A 22,117-nucleotide genomic window follows, 5' to 3' on the forward strand; every position below is an offset into this window, starting at 1 on the left:
TGGAAGTTGCTGTACTATAGTAGTATGTTTTAGAATATTTACTGGCTTCTCTTCTCTAAAGTAGTATTTTCCTCTCTTGCTGAGTATTTGTCACTCTGACAATTTAGGTGTTCTATTTGAACTGGAAAGATGTATTTTATTTTCTAATGCATAGCTAAGCCTGTCTGATTCTTTGTCCAATGGAGTCTTTCACGTTTAGATAGTTAAGTTGGACTCAGATCCCAAGGTAGGAAAATTCAATAGAAAACAAAAGCTATTTTGATATACAGTGGTTAATTATGTTTGACACAAATTTATATTTACAATTTGCAGGAAAAAATAGCTACATTTCGGCCTCTGGAGAGATAACTCAAAGGAGTACCACCAGCTTGGCTCAAATTCTCCATATAAGTAACAATACTTAGAAAATTAGTTTTGATATATAGTTTTTAATTTTCTCAAGCAAAGATTTTAATTGCACAGTTTTTTTTACTAGAAATCTTAAAGATACTTCATTAGTATGTAAACAGAAAACTAAATAGGTTTAGTTTTGAAAAAATATAGGTTTCTAGGCCCATACAATAAATGAAAAAATGTACTCTTATCTGGAAGTCTATAATTAGATTTTTTAAATAAGAGAGATTACATGAATTATGAATTGGAGTGATAGCACAGCAGGTAGCAGGTAGAGCATTTGCCTTGCACATGGGAAACCCTGGGACCTGGGTTTGATTCCTCCATCCCTCTTGGAGACCCCGGCAAGCTACCGAGCATATCCCACCTGCATGGCAGAGCCTGGCAAGCTACCTGTGGTGTATTTGATATGCCAAAAACAGTAACAACAAGTCTCACAGTAAGACATTACTGGTGCCCGCTCTGGCAAATCGATTAACAATGGGATGACAGTGCTACAGTGCTACATGAATTATACGGTGCTTTCTAGTTTTACTTAGCCTGATGACTTCTAAGATGCCATCTAATCATTTGCCATTTATTTTTAACTAGCTATGAATTATTGTCAATAAATATCCTATAGGAAAGCTTATTATACCCAGATTTACAAATTGCCTTTTATGAAAGTCGATTAATTATGACAATAGATTTGTGAGTTCTATTTGCAAGTATATTTATAACCATGTATAAGAAATTGGATGCAACATACCAGTATCATTTTGGTTTTTGGGTCACACCAGGCGATGCACAGGGGTTGCTCCTGGCTCTTCACTCAGGAATTACCCCTGGCAGTGCTCAGGGGACCATATGGGATGCTGGGATTAGAACCCGGGTCGGCCGCGTGCAAGGCAAATGCCCTACTAGCTGTGCTATCGCTCCAGCCCCCTCACTTAATTTTTTTTAAAATTCATCTGATAAATCAACAGTACTGAGTGCCTACTTTTCAATTTTTGAAACTCAATGCTGGAAACTGTCTACATCACAGTGAAAATAATTGTTGGAATTCCTATTTACAGAACTTATTTTTAACATTTACAATGTAGAAAGTCTTAGAGAGTATTCTGCCTGCCACAAAGACAGAGCCTAGCAAACTACCCATAGCATATTCGATATGTCAAAAACAGTAATGATAGGTCTCATTCCCCTGACCCTGAATGAACCTCCAATTGTTGGGAAAGATGAGTAAGGACAGACTGCTAAAATCTCAGTACTGGGAGGAATCAGATATCACAGGTGCCCACTCGAGTAAATTGACGTACAAAGGGGTGACAGTGATATAGTGATAACCAATATAATTCAAGTCTACCTGTGATTGAAATAAAAAAATACAATACAAAGTCCAATGTAAAACATCAAATATGATCTTCTAAAATTATATATTTTGCAAAATGTGAGCATGTTTGAATCATTTTGTAACCCATTTTATAAATTTGGACTTCTAGAATTTCATCTACTTCTTTAAATTTTATTATTAAATATGAGAAAATCTGAAAGTAAACTAAAAGATCTCTGATTAATTTAAAAATCATAGCTGGTGAATATATGCTACAAGAAATATAATTTAAAATCTAAAATTCATTCTTAATTATTTACCAGTTTTATTGGCTCAGAGTATGAATAGTACATTGGAAAAATTACATAAATATAGTCTTGGAAATTGTGTAAATTTAACACTATGAATTGACTCTTTAAAATTTTTTCAATTCAAGATTTTTGTTGTATTTCAAAATATAACAAAATATAAAAGTTCAATTCAAAGCAAAAAACTTAAAAGGAATTTTGATTCCAAGATCATGAAATCATTTTAAAAATTGGTTATAGACTATAAGCATATGTTTAACATTTATTCCTATTGCTAAAACCATGTTAATTAACAAGAATACAGATGCTGAAATATGTTATGAGTACCATGTCATGACATCCTGTCCACCACTGAAGTCAATATCATTCTCCCATAGTTCATAAAATCTTTCCTTTTAAATTCCCCCATTCCCTGGGAGACTAACACTCAAGAGTAGTAGAGATAAGGACCACAAGGTCTGCTGCACAGCTTAGAAACCGCTTCACAAGGCAGCTCAGATAAAGAAGAGAACATCAAGTAAAGGAAGTTGGGAGGACCCATTGGGGTTGAAAAATGTGTGCCAAATGTAGACTATAGACTGAACATGATGGCCTCTCAATATCTCTCAAACGACAACAACCAAAAGAAGAGAGGGACCAAAAGGAAATGCCCTGCCACAGAGGTGGGGCAAGTTGGAGGGGACAGGGTAGGGGTGGTGAGAGGGATGCTGGGACCATTGGTGGTGGAAAATGGGCACTGGTGGAGGGATGGGTACTTAATCATTGCATGACTGAACACAAGCATGAAAGTTTGTAAGCCTGTAACTGTACCTCTTGGTGATTCACTAATAAAAAATATAAATAAATAATAAAATATAAATAAATAAATAATTAAAAAATAAATCCAGTTGTTCATCGATTTGCTCGAGCGGCCACCAGTAATGTCTACATTGTGAGACTTGTTACTGTTTTTGGCATATCGAATATTCCACGGGTAGCTTGCCAGGCTCTGAATTCCCCCATTTCCTGATTCATCACCTAAGTTCTATTGTCAGAATCTAAGGGTCGATTGGACAGTGTATATTCCCTTAATTTGTTTCTCTACATATCATAGATGAATGAGATCATCCAGTATTTGTCTTTGCTATTTTAACTGATTTGACCCCCTTCAGCTCCTCATGGTTATATTACCCATAACAGCCACAAAAGATGGCGTGGGATGTCCCTAAGAATATAAATGGTACAGTGACAATACAAAGAACATAGCAGTTCTTTCAAAGTCTTTGTGTTATGACTGTGATATATAATCTATCTGAAAAAATATCAAGTATAAGGTGAAGTTTTACTAAAACAAGTATGTTAATATTAGTTTCCTGTTAAATGTAGAAATCTCAAGTTTTCATTGCTTCAAAAAAAAGAGAAAGAGATAAACATAAAAGAAATGTCACAAAAATCTCTTCAGCAATTAAGCCACACATTATGTACAGTTTGGATGCACAGTGCAAAACCTACTATATGATGTGCATTACCATGTTACTTTAGTATATGTATATATATTATTTATTGCTCAGTTATTCGGAATAGTCAGAAATATAAGTTATATTAGTGTAACAAAATAGGAAATCCCACATTTTGTTGGTGAATTAAAACTGGCACAACCCCTCTAAAAATAAATTTATCAAAAGCTAACAAAATTACATATGTTGACATAAATTATTCATTTTATATTTCTATGCATTCTGTTTTAATAATTCTGTATTACATATTTTGACAAGGTCTAGTAATATTTTCCTAAAATTTTCCTTTAACAAAATGAAAACTTATAAGCACAGCACACAGTTATCCATTGTAATTGTTCATAATTTTAAGGTATTATAGACCATACATAGAAGATTGCTTGCAAAATACGGTTACATAGATCTTAATGTAAGAACAGTAAAAAATGAATAAGGGAAATCTTAATGGATGCTGGAATGCAAAATAAAATCTATATAAGATTGCTTTTCATGTGAATTAAAGGCTATATAAAATATATACCTGTTAGTGGGAAATGTACACTGGTGAAGGGAATAGGAATTGGAACATTATGTGACTGAAACCCAATCATGAACAACTTTGTAACTGTATCATACTGATCCAAGTAAAAAATACACACAGACACACAGACACACACACCTGTACCCTTTCATTTCTTATAAATAAACCAATTACCTCATTGATCTCATTATGAATTAAAGAGCAAGGTCAAAGCAGAACTAAAGAAAGTTAAGCATAGTGTTTTAGTACAGTGAAATGAAAAGACAAGAATCTTGAACATTAGTTTTTAGGTGTATTGTTCTCTTATATACGTATTAAAAATTTAAAGCCAAATCATCTAAATACTGGAATTGGAAAATAGAAAATAGGTACTGTGAATAGATGAGGACTAGTTGCTTCAGTGTTAGAAAAGGGAATTACAAAAAAACCAAATGTAAGAACTATAATAAATCTTTTGAATTTTGCATTAGAATGAGAGCTATTATTATGTACACATGATTAATAATATATGCACAGAGAACAGATGTAGAAAGATGGTGCTAGGAATGTATGTGTTAAACATTATTTTATATTTATGTCCAATAAGAATATTAAGGAGATTTGATATCAAATAGTAAATTTGGTCTTTATTTCTAATAGTTTCTTTAAAAATGGTGAGATCAACTGCTAGTTCCAAGTTATCCAAAGGGGCTAAGGAGAGCAATCAAAAGCATGCAGGAGACCAGCACTACAGCATCCCTTACACACTCAGGCAAAAGCTCTCACACGCTAAACCTAGAAGAAGCCCACGATCACTGCTGGGTGTAGCTCAAAATCTAATCAAAACAAAACAGAAAAGAGCTTAGAATATCTTATGTACTAAAATGTAAAGATATGTTCAGAAAATTATGGGGTAGGGGTTGGAAAGACTACAATAGGAAGAGAGACTACCTTGAATGACACCAACCAGTTTGAATACCAGGCATTCCATATGGTCCCTAATCCCCAAGCACTATCAGTTAATGCTATGCTTTTATAACTTGGGAGGTTAACTGACTCCAAATATTATTTACTCCTGGGCATCTGTCATCTTTACTTGACTTACGCCTCAGTTGCCCTTTAGTTCCTGGCACCCCAAAAGCAGGGTCCTGATGAAGGGCCAATGTTGGACCCAGGGCAAACTGTAAGTTACCTTGGCATCAAAACAGGACAGGCCAAACACCATAAAACTTAACTATAAGCTAATACCATGGTCATGGACAAATTCTGTCATGATACAAAGAGAAACAATTGGATAAGGATCCTGCTGGGGTTATGAAGGACTAATCTAGCCTGAAGACTGTAGTCTGGGATCTGTAGCGAGATGTCCCCAGAAAGTCATCCTACACGCTTAGTCTATCTTTTACTGTGTCCATATAAAATGACTAATATTATTAATAATTAGAATTAAGATGAATGTTTAAATGATTATTGGACAAAGGAAAGGGAAATGCATCCCTAGATGGTATTTTGCCCTTAGGCAGATCACCTTGCTGGGTGGGAATTTGTCCTAGAAGAAGCTTCCCCGGAGAGAAGTACTTTACATATGTTGATCATATAGGCACACTTAGGTGAAGTTGCTATCCTCCAATCTGTGTGGTTGGGCTCTTGCCTAGCTGTGAGATGGCGCAAGAGGGAAAGTAGGAGACAGCAATGAGGGCCAGTGTGAGACTGGAATGGGACACTCAGTGAGATTGGAATTGGCACCTGAGGAGAATGGAATTAACGTGGGATGAAGATTGGAATAAACTGCAATTGATCACCAACTAGTTTGGCCGCCCTGTTGCCTCCTTCGTGCATCTGTTGGTGGTGGCAGCAGACCAGAAAAGGGAAGCAACTCATGGCCACCGAAGGCATGTCAAAAGGACCCACATTTATTTTGTGAATATACAGTCCATGAGCCAAGGCGTCACAAAATGAAACAGAAAAAAAAATAAGAGCAGAGAGATAAAATAGCAGGTGGTTCAGTGATGCCTGAATGTCTAGCCATCCAAATTAGTTGAAATTTAGTGATACATTTAAATATTTTGACCAAAACTACTTGGCTAAATTTGCTCTTCTGCTGATTTCATTAAGAATTTTTATAATTGTTTATTGAGTTTATGTTGGCTTACAGAAGAGTATAAACATCTATGTTTTATACTATGTATAAGTATATAAATATATATTAATATATGTATAAATATATAAACACATTAAATATTTAAGGCATCAGGGCACACAAATACCAGTGAAATTTCAAGTAAAAAAAGCAAAAAGTTCTGAAATTTGTATGAAAGCACAAAATATGAATAGTCAAATTAATTCTGAAAAAAGGAGAGCAAATGGCACCATAATCATTGACATCAACTATAGTACAAAGTACTAGTAATTAAAACAGTATGTTATTTAAACAAAATGAAGCATGCATATCATTAGGAGAAAGTAGAGATCCCAAATATAAAGAGACACAAACTCCTATATGCATATACATACACACACACACACTTATATATTACAACAAAAGGGATAAGACCATATAATCACTATATCACTGTTCACTGTCATCCTGTTGCTCATCAATTTGCTTGAGCGGGCACCAGTAACATCTCCATTGTGAGACTTTTTGTTGCTGTTTTTTGCATATTGAATATGCCATGTGTAGCTTGCCAGACTCTGCCATATGGGCAAGATACTCTCGGTAGCTTGCTGGGCTCTTCAAGAGGGGCGGAGGAATTGAATCCGGGTCGGCCGCATGCAAGGCAAACGCCCTACCTGCTGTGCTATGGCTCCAGCCCAGACCAGTCCAGCCCAGAAAAGAAAACTTCAAATATTATTAAAACTGGATTACATGTGAAATAGAGTGAAATTAGGCCTTTATAGAAAACCATGCAGAAAACTTACCTAAAAGTACATTAAAAACCTTAAAATAAATCCTTTGTTACATCAAAGATAACATAGTCAAAACACTTTGTGATAACGGCTTCAATGTTACCTTGGTGACTCAACTCCATTCACAAGAAAAACAAAAGTAAAAATAAGCAAATGTGATCACATCAAACTAAAAAGTACCTTCACTTTGAAATAAACTATTACTAAACAACAACAAAAAAAGCCTACCAAGTGACAGAAAATACTCGTATACCATGTATCTGACAAAGAATAGCTCTTTTTGTTATTTCAGGAGTTGGTGCTTACTGATTCACTGGCACCTGCTTCTTGTGGAACATTTTTGTACATTTTATACATTTTCATCGGGTTCATTCATAAATGAAAACAGATTTAAAAAAAGGGGTGGGGGTCACTAGTTAAGAACTTGTCCCAAGTATCAAAGTACTTGATTCAGAACCAAAAAAGCCTTCATCAGAACATGAAGATCACATTTTATCTCCCTAATGAGATTGGTTGGCCTAAATATAGCTACAAGAGGTATAATGCTATGTGGACTTTTCTGGAAAAAAAAGACACCTGAATTATATGAAAAATATTGGTGAATTTCCTACCAAAAGTGGTATCAGTTTTGGTGTCTGAAGAAGAGTATGTTCTTATAACTTTCTGAATAATCTAGGGTCCAGATTGGGGGAACCTAGTATTGGTTGTTGTAATATATATAAATAGAACTACAGATATTCCCCATTACTATTGTCTTATCTCTCTCCCTGTCTTATCAGTGAGAAGGGCTGAAACTCTCCCTTTCTACTTATTTTTAACTTGAAATAGTCATATACTGTAATATAAAAACCACTACTGTATTTGAAGTTAACACCACCAGTCACATAAAATTTCTATTTAATTTTGTAGTGAGAACATTGAAAATACACTCTATCTCACAGTGATTCAAAAAAATTAAAAAAGAACTTTGAGGTATAAATTATAAGACTATTTTAACTATGTCACAAATTTTAAGACATCTCACAATATTTTTAGGAATAGAAGTACCAGTTTGCCTAGCAATCTCACTCTGGGCACATAACCAAATAAAATAGAAACTGGACAATTTTCTATAAAATTTCAAGTTCATCAAACAAACCAAATCTGAGAAACTAACCAGATTGGCATTCAACAAAGAAATATGAACAGAGCATGCATGATTTTTGTTAATTTTCTGAGCCAGAAAAAAGGTAAGTGAAGCACTGCCAAAATAAATATGTGGTATTATAATTATTTAATATTACTATTTCAATATTAATTTTTTATTTACCACTAAAGACAATGATATTAACAAATAATAACTATCAAATCCATCAGCCTTTGATTTATATCCATCATGTAATAATATATGTATAATTTAAAAGTTATCCCCAAAGACAGTTTTTATGTTCACAAAAATCCCAGAGTGATTTAAACATACCTCCTATATCTGGGCGAAGTTTATTATCATAGCCTTGAAGCAGTGAGTTGAGAATTTGTGTTATATCTCCTTCATGAATCTTAGGTGCTAAGACCCAAGTTTTGTTCACCGTTAAATCCTCATCATCTTCATCATCTACTTTATCAACACTAAATAATAAAAACAAAATGATTATAGGGTGGCTAAAATTTTTGTACTTATTCTTGTATTATAGTTTCTGTACAGAAAAGATTTAAATAAAAATAAGGTTTGAGCCTGAATAAATGAAGATTAATAAAAGAAACAAATACTGAACACGTCTCTATTTATTTCTTATAAGTCAGAAGAACCCAGATATTTTATTTCAAGAATTCTGTCTAGCATTATCTTATAATTATATCAAGAGTGATATGATTTGTATATATGGCAGAAGCCACTGGGCTACACTAGCATGCAATAGAGACAAATGAAGATCTTATTGGTGCCTGCTTGAGCAAATGGACGAACAACATGATGACAGTGATACAGTGATACAGTGAAACATACATATACATGTACATATCTTTATATATATATATATTCTTATCAGGGATCATCACTACAAAGACGTATGACTACATTTTGGTCTTCAAATGCACCTGGTTGTCCTTAATTCCATAAAAAAAGAAGTCACTAAGGGACTAACTTATACATGTTTACTGCAAAAACAGAATAAAAACCTGACTCTTCAACTAATGCTAAATTCCTATTATAAGTATAAGGATGTTCCTACTCATCACTTGTGGTAGAAACTGAAGCAATAGAGTTATTCCGCTACAACTCATCAAAAGCAACACCTATTTTGTTCTTTAGGACTCATAAACAAGCTCCTTTTCTTTTGAATATAATCCTCCTCTAGTCAACAAACCTGTATTTAAACTAGTAAATAATACACTTCAAAAGAAAAGTGGGCAAAGACCAAACACTTAGGAGGTAGTCAAGTCAAAACATTCTCTAATCATTATTTTCACATATTTTAGAGAAGACATCCCTCGAGTCATAATATGAAATGTCTTAATATCTTTAGTTGGTATTTCTACACTGTTCACATATATTTTACTTTAGTCTTTAAAATCTTAGCTAATGCAGTTCCTATGTTTATTCTTATATTTTTCCAGTTTTCTTGAGATATAAATGTTATAATATATAACTTTAAGCATACAGCATAGCTAATATGTGTATACATAGCAAAATGATTAACACTGTAAGTTTAGAGTGGATTCATCCTCCCTATCCTTTTTTGCACGTTTTGGTTTTGGGGCCATACTTGGCTGTGAACAGTGTTTACTCCTCACTCTGTACTCAGGGATAACTCCATTTATTTGGGGACCACATGTGGTTTTGGAGAATCAGACTAGTGTCAGCCACATATACAAATGCGTTCCCCTTATTATTTCTCTGGCCCCCTTTATACTTAATATGGATATCATATATGAATACTTAAACTTTAATGTATTTTTACTTTATATTATATTCATAATAATTCTAATAGTTGTCATAAGGAAAAATTACAATATTATTCTATTTCTCTTTTTCCTCCTTTCAAAAACATATACTTTTTATTCCATTGACATTTAATTTAGTTATGTTACCCAAAAATGTGCCTTTAACAATACTGCATTATCTGTTCTCTGTATTCCAGTGTAGTCCTGTGATTTGCATTTACTAATGGAATATATGTAACAGGTATCACTACTGAGAATAAAATTCAATTTCAGTGCATAGATCATCATATCTCTTTGCCTTTGTTTTCAGATCAGTCACTTTTATGCCTAGGCTACTTGATTCCAAAAGTGTAGATATTGATAGAGCCACAATATTTTACAGTGACAATGTAACCTGAGCAAGAAATAAACTACTAATGTGGTTAAGTCAAGTATATAGAAGAACATTGATCCCAAAATCTGTTTAATATGCATATAACTTATTCCTTTGAAAAATTCTGGGCTACATTTAGATTTTAATGAGTGCTCATTTATATTGTTTTGTTGTATGTGACTTCAAAAATATAATTAGTTCTGGAATGGTAATGACATATGACTTATATCACATAGTAAATTCTGTCACTTTAAATTAAAATATGTACATGCATTAATTAATTAATTAAAACATTTAAAATAATAAACTGTTAAGAATTCCTGCTGGCATACCCTCCAGAAGTTTTCTTAATAATTAGAATTTTTAAGATATTGGCAACAACCAAATTTTAGGGCACCATTTGACTTTACATTCTCATTCCAGTTTTATGTATAAATCAGCTGATGGGTAAAGGCAAGTTATCATATATACAGGTAGTCTATCTTTATTTGAAATATCACTTCAGTCAAATATACTTACTCAGAAAAAATAAAAGCATTTTATGTGTTTTATAGTAGAAAAATCCTAGGCAATCCAAACAGTACATATTCTGATGATATATATCCCTCTATAAGTTCAGTGGTATTATAAATATTGACCTTAGGTGATATAACAAAGTTAAAATACGATTTTTTAGATATTACTATAGCAATTTTAGACTCATGTTTAAGCACTTTTCTTAAATAATCTAGAAATAATTTTATAATTACTGGAATTCATTTAACCCTCCTGAGTATATAATTTTACTATTTATCTTAATAATCAATGTTTTTATTCACTAATATGTGCCTAAAATACATCATTGAGAACTTACCTTGTTTCAGGAAATCTGTGCAAGATTCCCTTCTCAAATTGTGTTATTCAATCGAGAATAAACTCATGATATAAACCTATTGTTAATTCTTATAAATCATAAAAAATAAGAAATTCCTAGCTCATACACTATCATGTAATTAAATCAGGACTAGAAACAAAATTGTGCTTGAGACTCATTTCTATATTTACTTAAAATTTCCTAGTATAACAAGAGCTTTTTTTATTTGTTTTTTTTTCTTTCAGAATGATGGGGGTTCTCGTGAGAACTGTCCTCTGGTGCTAGGGATGCTCTGAGGTCTCCATGATTATACTCATGGGTATGTAGGGACGTTCAGGGCTATCAGGCATTGTCCAGGGACCATGTGGTGTAGATCACACAAATTAACTACCATACTATCTCGACAACCTCTGTATCATTTAATTTTATCTTTCCTAAATAATCAATCCAGTGTGGTTGAATTTTGAGTTTTCTGGAACCACAACATTAATGACAACTAATAATTAGTCAGGAAGTATACTTGGTTGTACTGGCATATACTTACTTTCTGGCATTGAATATGAGAAACAAGATTGACTATCTTAAGGAATCTGCCTAACTAAAGAAAAATAGTTTCTAGTATGGTTCAAACTTTAATGCTTTATTGATGAGCAAAATACTAAAATACTAAGTACTACAACTATATTGTTTTGAAAATACAATGCCTAACATAATTGCATTCCCAATCAAAATACTATTTTCTGATAAAGGAAAAAAAACTGTTAAAATAAGTGTTTTAAAAACCATCACACATAAAATGTGTGATATGTTATGATAGCATGATTTGTAAAAGCACTTCTTTTTCTGAAAGGAGGACATACTGAGCAGTGCTCCCTAGCTCTGTGCTTAGGTATCACTCATGGCAGGGCCCTGGGAACCATATGTTGTGCCTGGGATCAAACCCAGGTCAGACACACGAAAGGCAAACACCTACCCACTGCACTATCACTCTCACCCAAAACGTTTACTAAAAACAAATAATGAGTACATTTTTTAGAAAATGTAATAGCTACAATTTTGAAGGCTTAGTGTTATTCGAGAATATCATAAGCCAATTCCTGAATATGTCAAGTTGCAGTCTGATTAGAAAATGATAGGTTAGCATATGTCTTCCTCTATGAACGTTATCATGTAAACTCTGATACAGTTATTGACTAGTTTCTCAGTAATTTTATATAGTGTCCTTATACAGAAGAAACCAAGATGATTCATTAAACAAAGCTTGCAAAGCATAATGCCTATACGTATTATAACATTTTTTAAAATGTTATAATTTAGGTAACATGATTACAGTACTGTTAACTCTATTATTTTTGAGAAAGAAAGTTCCTGTGTCACCACCATTCAAGTGCCCAGGTTTTCTACTTCTGTCTTTGTGTAATCTCTATCCCACTTTTCTTTTTTTTTTTTTTCAAAATCTCAGTTTTGAATCAAAGTCCAATAGTTTGTCCTTATTCAATATTGTCTATTCTCTTGCTCTGTTTTCTCCTTATGCCACTTTAAGCAATAAATTTTATTAGAATATTTTATGTATATACAAATGAAATACCTAATCACAGATAATTGCGAAGTCTATAAAAATGTTAATTTCTTTTCAATAAGAATTTAATGTTACATGAAAAATAAGTTTTGTTGACAAAATACGTGTATAAAATTCTAAATATTTAATATTAAAGCAATATAATGAATATATAAAATATTCTACATAAGAGGAGTTATACAAAATTTTGGCTTTTGTATATAAATTAATGAAATACTTATGTATAATAATTTTAAAATATATTTGCATAATTTCATAATATACTACCAAAATAGTTCACTTAACATTAACATTCTCCTAAAAATTACTCTGTCATTAATAATCATTAAAAAAAACTATTATATAGAACTTTCGTAGTGAGAAGCAGTATTTTGTACATAGAAAAATTGTTAGAACAGCTATGAAAATTTGTCATTTGTTCTCTTGATGTGAGAAACAGAGTTGATAGTCTGGTTTTCAACTCTGATGCAGCAATGTAACTGGCACAGATTCAGCTTTCCCTAGCTGCTTTCAGGAAAATCTGAACACAGTGGACATAATTCTGCAGAACCACTTAGGCCCCTTAAAGAGTTGTTTGTGCTAGACGATTTTCATTGGCCTAGACCAAACTGGCTTAGATATCTCAGCAGTCTGAGACTCTTGATTCAAACTTCCTCCTGTCCTCCATCCTTTCAAAGGGGTCAAACTTGCAGCACAGTTGGAAGTATTTCTGTTTACTTGTTTCTTCTCATTTCTTTTCACAGATATTTCTTTTTAAAATCTCATATAATTCAAAAGGTCCAGAGAAATAGTTCTAGGGTTATGGTGACTGCCCTGCACATGACCAATCCCAGTTTGAATTTCCAACATTGCATCTGGTTCATATAAATTGCTTTTCAAACATAGGGCAAACAAATATATACTGAAGTTTTTCTAGGTTGGAATTTATTTATGCAAGTTGTCCTAGAATAATTACAAACTTTTTTTCCCACTCATAAAATGGCCTAGTTTGGATGACAAATTACATAGTCTCCTGTATATAGTTCATATAAAAGTGACTGCAAGTGTCCTGCTTCTGACACCTGGGGAAGACTCTTCCATTAATCTCTTCAGAAGTTCAAATAGAACACTAAAATCAATTCTCATGTTGTTCATGACAAATTAGTGTTTAATTATAAACAAAATATATATTCTCTTATTTCTTGGCTTGGGGTTTATTCCTTGGCTCCCCTCAGGAATTGCTCCTGGCAGTGTTCATGGAACCATACGTGGTACCAGGGATCAACCCCGTTTAGCTGTAGGCAAGGCAAGCACCCTGCCCACTCTACTCTCACTCCAGCCCCCAATTATAGACATTATATCTATTTCTAGGGCATCATAGTTAATAACATGTTCCAGGAAATGAACATAACTTTTCTCATGTTTCCCAGAAGATATTTTGATATTCTGAGAAATTCTGAGATATTAAGAGGAAGTAAACTGAGAAGTTTATTTTGCAAATAAACTGGTAGGAAAGGAAAATCAGGAAAAGATTAGGGGATAGGGTATGCATTTAAGGACCAGAGCAACTGCGCAGAAGGTAGGGTACATGCCTTCATGTGGCTAACCAGGTTCGATCCTCACTACTCTATATGCGCTCCCCACCCAGCTCTGCCAATGACTGTTTCCTGAGCACAGAGACAGGAATAAAACCAGATATGCACCCCCACCCCTCCACGCCCCCAAACACTCAGAAGTTGCGCATCTAAACGTTAGGAGTGTTTGTACCAGTCCATTCAGTGACTATTTTATAAGTAGAGAATATGATATTTCTCACTCAATTCACATAGAGAAGACTGCTTTACTGATTTCAGAATGCAAAAAAAGGATCTAAGGCCACAATTAGGTAAGTGTTGAAGTGTGCTCTGTTGTTTCCAGTTTGTCCAGTGCTTAACTCTACCAGGAAATTGGTCATACTGCATTTCTATTAACTTATTTATCTGTGAGCCTTTATATCTATGTGAGGGCAAGGATTAAGTTTTTTAATGTAGTTTCATTGGCATCTAGTCCAAAGTCTGACACTATCAATATCCAATTAAATTATTCACAAAAAAAGAAGAAATCAGGGCTTATCTTTATAATTTCAGTTAAAAATGATAAAATAAAAATTAAACTATAATTATTATTACAGACTATAATAAAAGATATAAATACATAGCAGACCTAATATAAAATTAGTTTAAAAGAAAAAAATAAACATGGTGCTAATTTTCAGGTGGAGCTTTGGTGACCCAACCAGTGACCTACGTGGCTCTGCTGGTTGCTATTGCCCAGAGTGATTCCTGAGCCGCCTGACTACTGCTTTGGAGGCAATCTCCATGCAAGCTGTCCTGTGTGATATGAAAGCTAAATCCACCATAAATAAACATGGGCAAAACGATCTCCTTTCACAGTAACAGCACTGCCTTTACGTTCATTAAGAAAAATATTATAGGAAAGGAATTAGTTTCATATGAAGCAACTCTTAAACTAAAAAATACAAACATAAAAAACAAAGGCAATAGTTTCATTATACAAGAACATTGGTAATGTATTATTCCCAAATTAGCTCACAGTTTAATGAAGTTTTAATGAGAATTCCATTATTAACATTCAACAGACTAAAATTATGATAGGTAAAGCAGAAGATCCAAAGAGAATTTCTAAGAAATAACTGAAAAAGAGAATGGTTAGGTAATATTCATATTGCCAGAATAAAAAGAAAGCAAGATTACTGTGAACAAAACCATATTATATTGATTCAGAAATTATCAGTAAGGACCAATGAATCATTCAAAATAATATCTTGAGTATAAAGAAATTTAGTATCTGGTAAACATCAGTAGCTAGTTTAGCAGATGATTCAGTAAATCATAGTAAAATGCTTTTTAATTTATTAAATAATAAATTACAGTTATATATGTTGCAAATTATAACATATATATTACATATGTATCAAAATGTGATAAAATATAAAACTATTAAAGATCCCAAAAAATCTTCTTCAGTCTTTGAGATAAAATGATCTTTCCAGAAACCTATAAGCAAATCAAGAAAAAAAAATAGAAAGACCAAAATGGGGGGCACAGAGCAGGCTGAATAGCTGGAGATAGAATACAGGGAGCTGGTTTCTTGCCTTGTAAGAGCCTGACCCTATTAGGAGTCAATCGTGATCCCTAAACTCAAAACCAGAGCTAAGCCCTGAGAATAGCTCTGTGTGACCCCAAAGCTAAAAGAGAGAGAGAGAGAGAGAGAGAGAGAGAGAGAGAGAGAGAGAGAGAGAGAGAAGAAAAAGAAAGAGGAGGGGAGATAAAAGAAGGGAAGGGAAAGAAATGGCTACCCTAGAGACTAAATAAAAAAGAACTACAAAGTTGATCATTTTAAAGAGTTGCACAGCATAACTGTTACATATGAATTTAGAAAAGAAGCTGGATATGCCGCTCAGAGGTAGAGCATATTCTATGCATTTATGCAGTCTTTGGTTCAGTTCCCTACATCACACCCCCATTCCCCACCCCAACACACGCACATACACATCTGTGAAGTTATAAAAAAAAGTGTCAGTAAATAAATAAAATTTGCCAACCTTCACTTGTAACCAAGCAAGTTAAATTTAAAATTTAACAAATTATAATTTCATTCTGTTGACAATAAAAATTTAGATATTTGTAAATAATATTTATTTATTTATAAGTAATATACAAACTTTATCAATTCAGTACTGATGGCAAAATAGATGTGTCATTTAAACATTTTTAATTTTTATTTACATTAAGGTTGTTTTTAACTACTAATTTACTGTGGTTTACATATTTCTTACAGTTAAATTTCAGGAGTTCAATGCTCCAGCACTAAACTCACCACCAATGTTGACTTGCCTCTACCAGTGTCCACAGGTTCCCTCCCACCCCCCAGTGTACCTCCCTGACAGCCACACTGTTGTAGGTTGATTGTTCGAGTCTCCTGATGCAGTATATTGTTGTCTCTGTGGAGATATAGACAGATGCCATACCTCTCCATCACAAGATGTGTCACTTTTATAACCATTTAAAGGACATTAATTTATGGTTAGTCATTTGGAAAATATTGATAAAATATAAAAATTAAAGGCATGCATATATTTATATGTGCACACAAAAGCAATATCTATAAATCAGGGAAGATTATATTATAAAATATTTTAGCAGGATAAGATTCTCCTTAATACATAATACAAGATAACCATGAAAAGAAGGTAAAACTAAATGTACAAGTACTATATATATATGTAATATAATATAGTATGTAAGTATATATAATGTAGAGCAATATCTATGATTCTAACTAAATCTAAAGGTTTTATATTTTATTTATAAAGAAAATATGTGTGAAAACCTCATATCACATACTTATTAGAACTTATAAGAATTCTGAAACTGAAGGTGCCAAACTGTAAGGTAATTTTAAAACGTGGATAGTCTGTGAACTTGTTACTTAGATTATATGATCAAGAATTTTTGTTATATCTATATTTATACATGCATTTCTGTAAAAATTATATCTGTATGAATAAACTATTTAAATTTTTAAGGAAACAAAGAAAAGCAAGGTCTAAACTGAGGTGGTGGTATTGATCCACACCCAGCAGTACTTAGGGCTTACTCATGGCTTTATGCTCAGGAGTCACTCCTGGTGGTTCCAAGGGACCATATGGGGTGTCACGGATCAAACCTGGGCCGGCTGAATTCAGTAGATACACACTACCTATTGTACTATCTCTCTGGCCATGGTCTAAATTCTTTACCTCAAAAACTTCATATTTCTAATTTTTGAGGTGTCTGAGGGCAGAGATATCTATTCAACATGTTGTCTTAAGGACTAAATATTGCTTTAGTAGTAGTGCTCAGTTATGTGGCTCTGACCCAGATGTCACTCCTGGTGGAGCTGGAGAAACTGTGCAGAGCCAGGTATTGAACTCATGTAAGTTACACACAAGGCAAGTGCATTTTCTCCGATACTGACACTCAGGCCACAAAATTTCAAAAATTTGGTGGGTATAGAATAGAAGAGAAGTAGAATTATACATTAAATGCTTAACAATTTGAAATAAGAAAGTATTGATGCAAAAAATTATAGCATATGATATGCACCCATCACAATTTTTTAATCTTTTTTGATAAAATAGGATGCATTGACTAATTCAGTTTACATCAAGATTAGGAAAAAAATAGCATTCACTATCTATGATAGAACTTTGTTGATAGTTTTTGAAAAAGGGTCTGGTAATATCTAAATCCACTAAATACAGTTTGATATGGCTAGGTTTTTCATAAGGATTAATAATTCCATTATCCAATGAGAAAAAACATAATTGATAGTAGAAGAGGCTTTTAAAATATCCATTTATTAAGGCAGTACATATACCTAAAATATGTGATAAAATAATATGATATAATATCACCTTAATCTTCAAAAAGGAAAAATTAATTTGAGTAGTTTTATGTTTTTACTAAAGAGTTTGGATAAAAAGATTTTAAAGAAAATTTAGTTGTTTTTCTTAAATCTTTGGCTGCAAATATGATATTTTCATAGTTTTATGATTGACCCTAAATAAAACAACAAAAACTATTAATGACGTGATATATTTTGCCAAGTTAAGTCATTTTAAAAATTAATTTAGCAGACCATTTCTCTTCTCTAAAAACAATTATGAGTCATGAGTTCAACAAAGTTTTCATTGGGGTAGTAATTCCCAGAAATTTTGTTTCCTTCCGAGATCATTTCCACTGATATTTCTTCATTTCTTTCTTTTAAGACTAGAAAAGAACCCTCATGTTTACTAAAGTGCATGCCAATTCTCCATTGTTCGAGCTGAATTCCTAAAAATACACAAAAGATAAATCTGACTGATGAAAATATAAGTCGGTAACGTTCATATTATCCAAGTCTTTCATGTTCCAATCTTTATGATAAATTATGCAAGACTGCTAAAATTCACAGAGATGAGTATTAAATTATAAAGCATACCAAAATATCTTAAAGTAAATAGCACAAGAAAATAAGTATTAAGTTCACTTAATGTAGAAAGATGCACGTTTTTACAAAGTCTTGTGTTCATAGAATGAACAAAAACATATTTTCATTAGCACAAACTGTTTACCTCAAAGAGAGAATGAGTAGAACAGAAACAACAAAATATACATACTCTCACTCTACTGGAGTTCAGTGAGGGCAATTTGATAGGTTTACAAAAAAAGAGCTGTTACTAAGGCAATGGCACCACTAAGTACCACTCAAAAAAACACCTGTACAGAATAATATATTATTCTTACAACAAACTCTTAGAACACAGATGTATAGTAACTCTAAAGTTTGTAAAGCCAATATGGATATTTTATGCTAAAGTATATAGCTCTTATGTAGAAAAGTTCATTTTTCCCCCATACATACACATTGGGAAATCACTCTAAAAATTATATACATTTAGGATGGTTGAAAATATAACAGCCTGATATCAATCCATTTACAAATTGTGCAAAAAAAGCAAAAGTCCTTGAAATCTATCTATGATCATGACTATTATTCTAATATACTCTTAATTCGAATGTCAAAGCATTCTAATATACACAGCATCACCTTGATCACACCAATATTACAGCATACATATTAAATAATTTTATTCTAATCTTAGACTTTCTGACTGACAAAGCACATGCTAGAGCCTACAGCAAATGTTTGCTTTTATATGCCTCTTTCTTACTGTGTCTTTCAATATATTTGTCATTTTATATATTTGTCTAAGACTGATGGTAAATATGAATTCTCCAAATAAACTTCATCAAGGAGGAAAAGATTCCTACAGTTCAGTAATTCACCATTAAATGCAATCAAATAACATTTAGTAGAATATTGCTTTCATTTTATTATATTTTATTTATTTATTTTGCTTTTTGGGTAACACCCGGCAATGCACAGGGGTTACTCCTAGCTCATGCACTCAGGAATTACTCCTCGAGGTGCTCAGGGGATGCTGGGAAATGAACCTGGGTCAGCCATGTGCAAGGCAAACGCTCTACCCGCTGTGCTATTGCTCCAGCCCAAATGTTGCTCTTTTAAAGGCAAATGTTGACTACCAAAGTAAAGCAAGACTGAAAAAATATAGAAATCTGAGACTTACAAATAAATTTCAGAAGAGAGCAACACACTAAAGAGATGCCTCCTCTTCCTGAGCCAGCCTGACTCTCTCCAGGGTACCTTGGAGGGGGTCAGGTGAGTCCTTCCCCTTGCCACAACAAAACCCCACAGCCGCCAACACCAGACTCTAATTCTCCACTATGTTCACAGCTGATCTTCACACTCAGGACAAGCCTCTCATGCATGAGAATGAGTCCACTGAAAAATCCAAATATGCGGGATTCGTGACGGAAACATCCAGGCTTGCACCTAGTAAGGATTCAGTACCCTCCCCCATCTCCCTGAGCTCTCAAGTACCTAGCAGTCACTCCCACAAATTGTCTCTGGGTTCCATATAAGCTCATTGATGGCCATGATCCACAGAATCACAAATAAAATTTATGAGAGAGCAAAACACTGCAAGATGCCTCCAGACCCCAAAGTCAACATCCAGTTAAAAATTTAACTCTGGTGCTAGCACTGTGTTTAAACTTTTACAATTCCTTGAGCATGTGGCCATGACATCTCATACTTAATGCCACTGATATACCAAGCATAGCACACCATATTGGATGGGTGTAAAGTAGAAGGCAACTGATCTTGATTAAATATATATATATACATATGTGTGTATATATATATATATATAAGTATACATATATGTTAGCACACAAGGTTTAACCTGTAAGAACTTATTAAGTCATGCAGGGGCTTACTGGTACCAAGGTGAGATACAACAATTTTCACACACTTTCCTCTACGGAAACGTTTTTTTGGGGGAAATCATTTTTAGTGGATTATTCATAATCCTTTTTACAAATAAAAAGGGACTGGAGTGATAGCACAGCGGGTAGGTCGTTTGCCTTACATGTGGCCTACCTGGGTTCGATTCCTCTGTCCCTCTTGGAGAGCCCAGCAAGCTACTGAGAATGTCCCGCCTGCACGGCAGAGACTGGCAAGCTACCTGTGATGTATTCCATATGCCAAAAACAATAACAAGTCTCACAATGGAGACATTACTGGTGCCCACTAGAGCAAATCAATGAGCAATGGGATGGCAGTGATACAGTGATTCATAATAAGCAATACAAAATAAATTATTTAGTGTCTGCCTTTGGGGCAGGCTTGGATAGTAGGGAAAAAATTTGAAATAATGCCGGTGGGAAGGTGTAATAGTGATGGGACTGGTGCTGAAATATTGAATGCAATAAATTATTGTGAACAACTTTATAGCATTAATTTTTTAAAAGATATAGAAACTTGCTCTTCAAAAATCTACCAAACTGAGAGCATATCTCTTGATATAGAATAGTATTGTTCTCAATTTTACATTCTCTCTCCTTTCTCCCACCTCTTACACCTACCCTCCCTCCCCACTGCACCTTTTACTAACACCATAACAACTAAAATACTCAATTATTTTTCCCTAGTTGAATTCTGCGGAACACTTAAAGCATTCTATTGACTTTACTGGTTTAGTAAATCATCTTAACATAATATACTACTAGAGTTAAATCTCACTGGGGATAGCCACTCTGCCTTCTGTTCTATGCATCTAGCATTTATACTGTCACAAACCAATCTTATATACATTGCACAAAAGTTATCAAGGGAAATATTTTCTTTTTATTGTTTGTTTGTGGGCCAAACCTACTGTTGTTCAAGGTGTTTAAGAATTTTAGAATTTTAACAATTTTAACAATTTTAAGAATTTTGCTAAGTTCCACTGGTAGATATTCATAGAAGGCTTTTATAAATTGAAAGGAAAATTACATTTTTTTTGCATTTTCCACTTCATTATGGTGTGTTACACTTATATGTAATAAATTCGCTTATATAATCACATCTTCAATGAATAAGTAAATATATATCTGATTTCTCAACAATTTATCAAATCCCAAATTCTTGTTCTTAAGTCTTTATTCTATTCAGTATTTTTAAGTATGCCCTATTAGTTTTCTGTAAAATAATGAGTCTAAGCTACACGTATTCCATAGATTATATAATGGGCACCCAGCTGATTATTCTACTTCTTCTTGTCTGTCAATGAGTCCATAAACAGAAACTTGGCTATCCATAATTTTTTCCCATCCCATCAGAGACCTAGTTGTGTTATTTTTTTACTTCACCAATGGATATTTTATTTATTTATTTATTTATTTATTTTATTGAATCACCATGAGATATAGTTACAGAGCATTGATGATTAAGTTTCAGTCTTACAATGATTGAACACTCATCCCTCCACTGGTGTGCATTTTCCAGCACCAATGTTCCCAGTTTCCTTTTTTGCCACACTCAACCCATCATAACCCCTGCCTCT

General features: G+C 33.4%; 1 protein-coding gene across 4 annotated transcripts in view; it reads right to left on the reverse strand.

The window, feature by feature from the left end:
- Window positions 1–22,117, reverse strand: part of GABRG1 (gamma-aminobutyric acid type A receptor subunit gamma1) — a 74,813-nt gene that overhangs the window by 45,871 nt on the left and 6,825 nt on the right. For 2 of the 4 annotated variants that reach the window (XM_004607999.2, XM_055138909.1), the window contains exon 2: window positions 8,378–8,526. The exons of the other annotated variants lie outside the window; for them this stretch is intronic. In XM_004607999.2, coding sequence (XP_004608056.1) covers window positions 8,378–8,526 — 149 coding nt within the window. The remainder of the gene's footprint in view (window positions 1–8,377; window positions 8,527–22,117) is intronic. 4 annotated transcript variants of the gene reach the window in all.

This window comes from Sorex araneus, chromosome 5 (assembly GCF_027595985.1).
Source record: "Sorex araneus isolate mSorAra2 chromosome 5, mSorAra2.pri, whole genome shotgun sequence".
Lineage (NCBI taxonomy): Eukaryota > Metazoa > Chordata > Mammalia > Eulipotyphla > Soricidae > Sorex > Sorex araneus.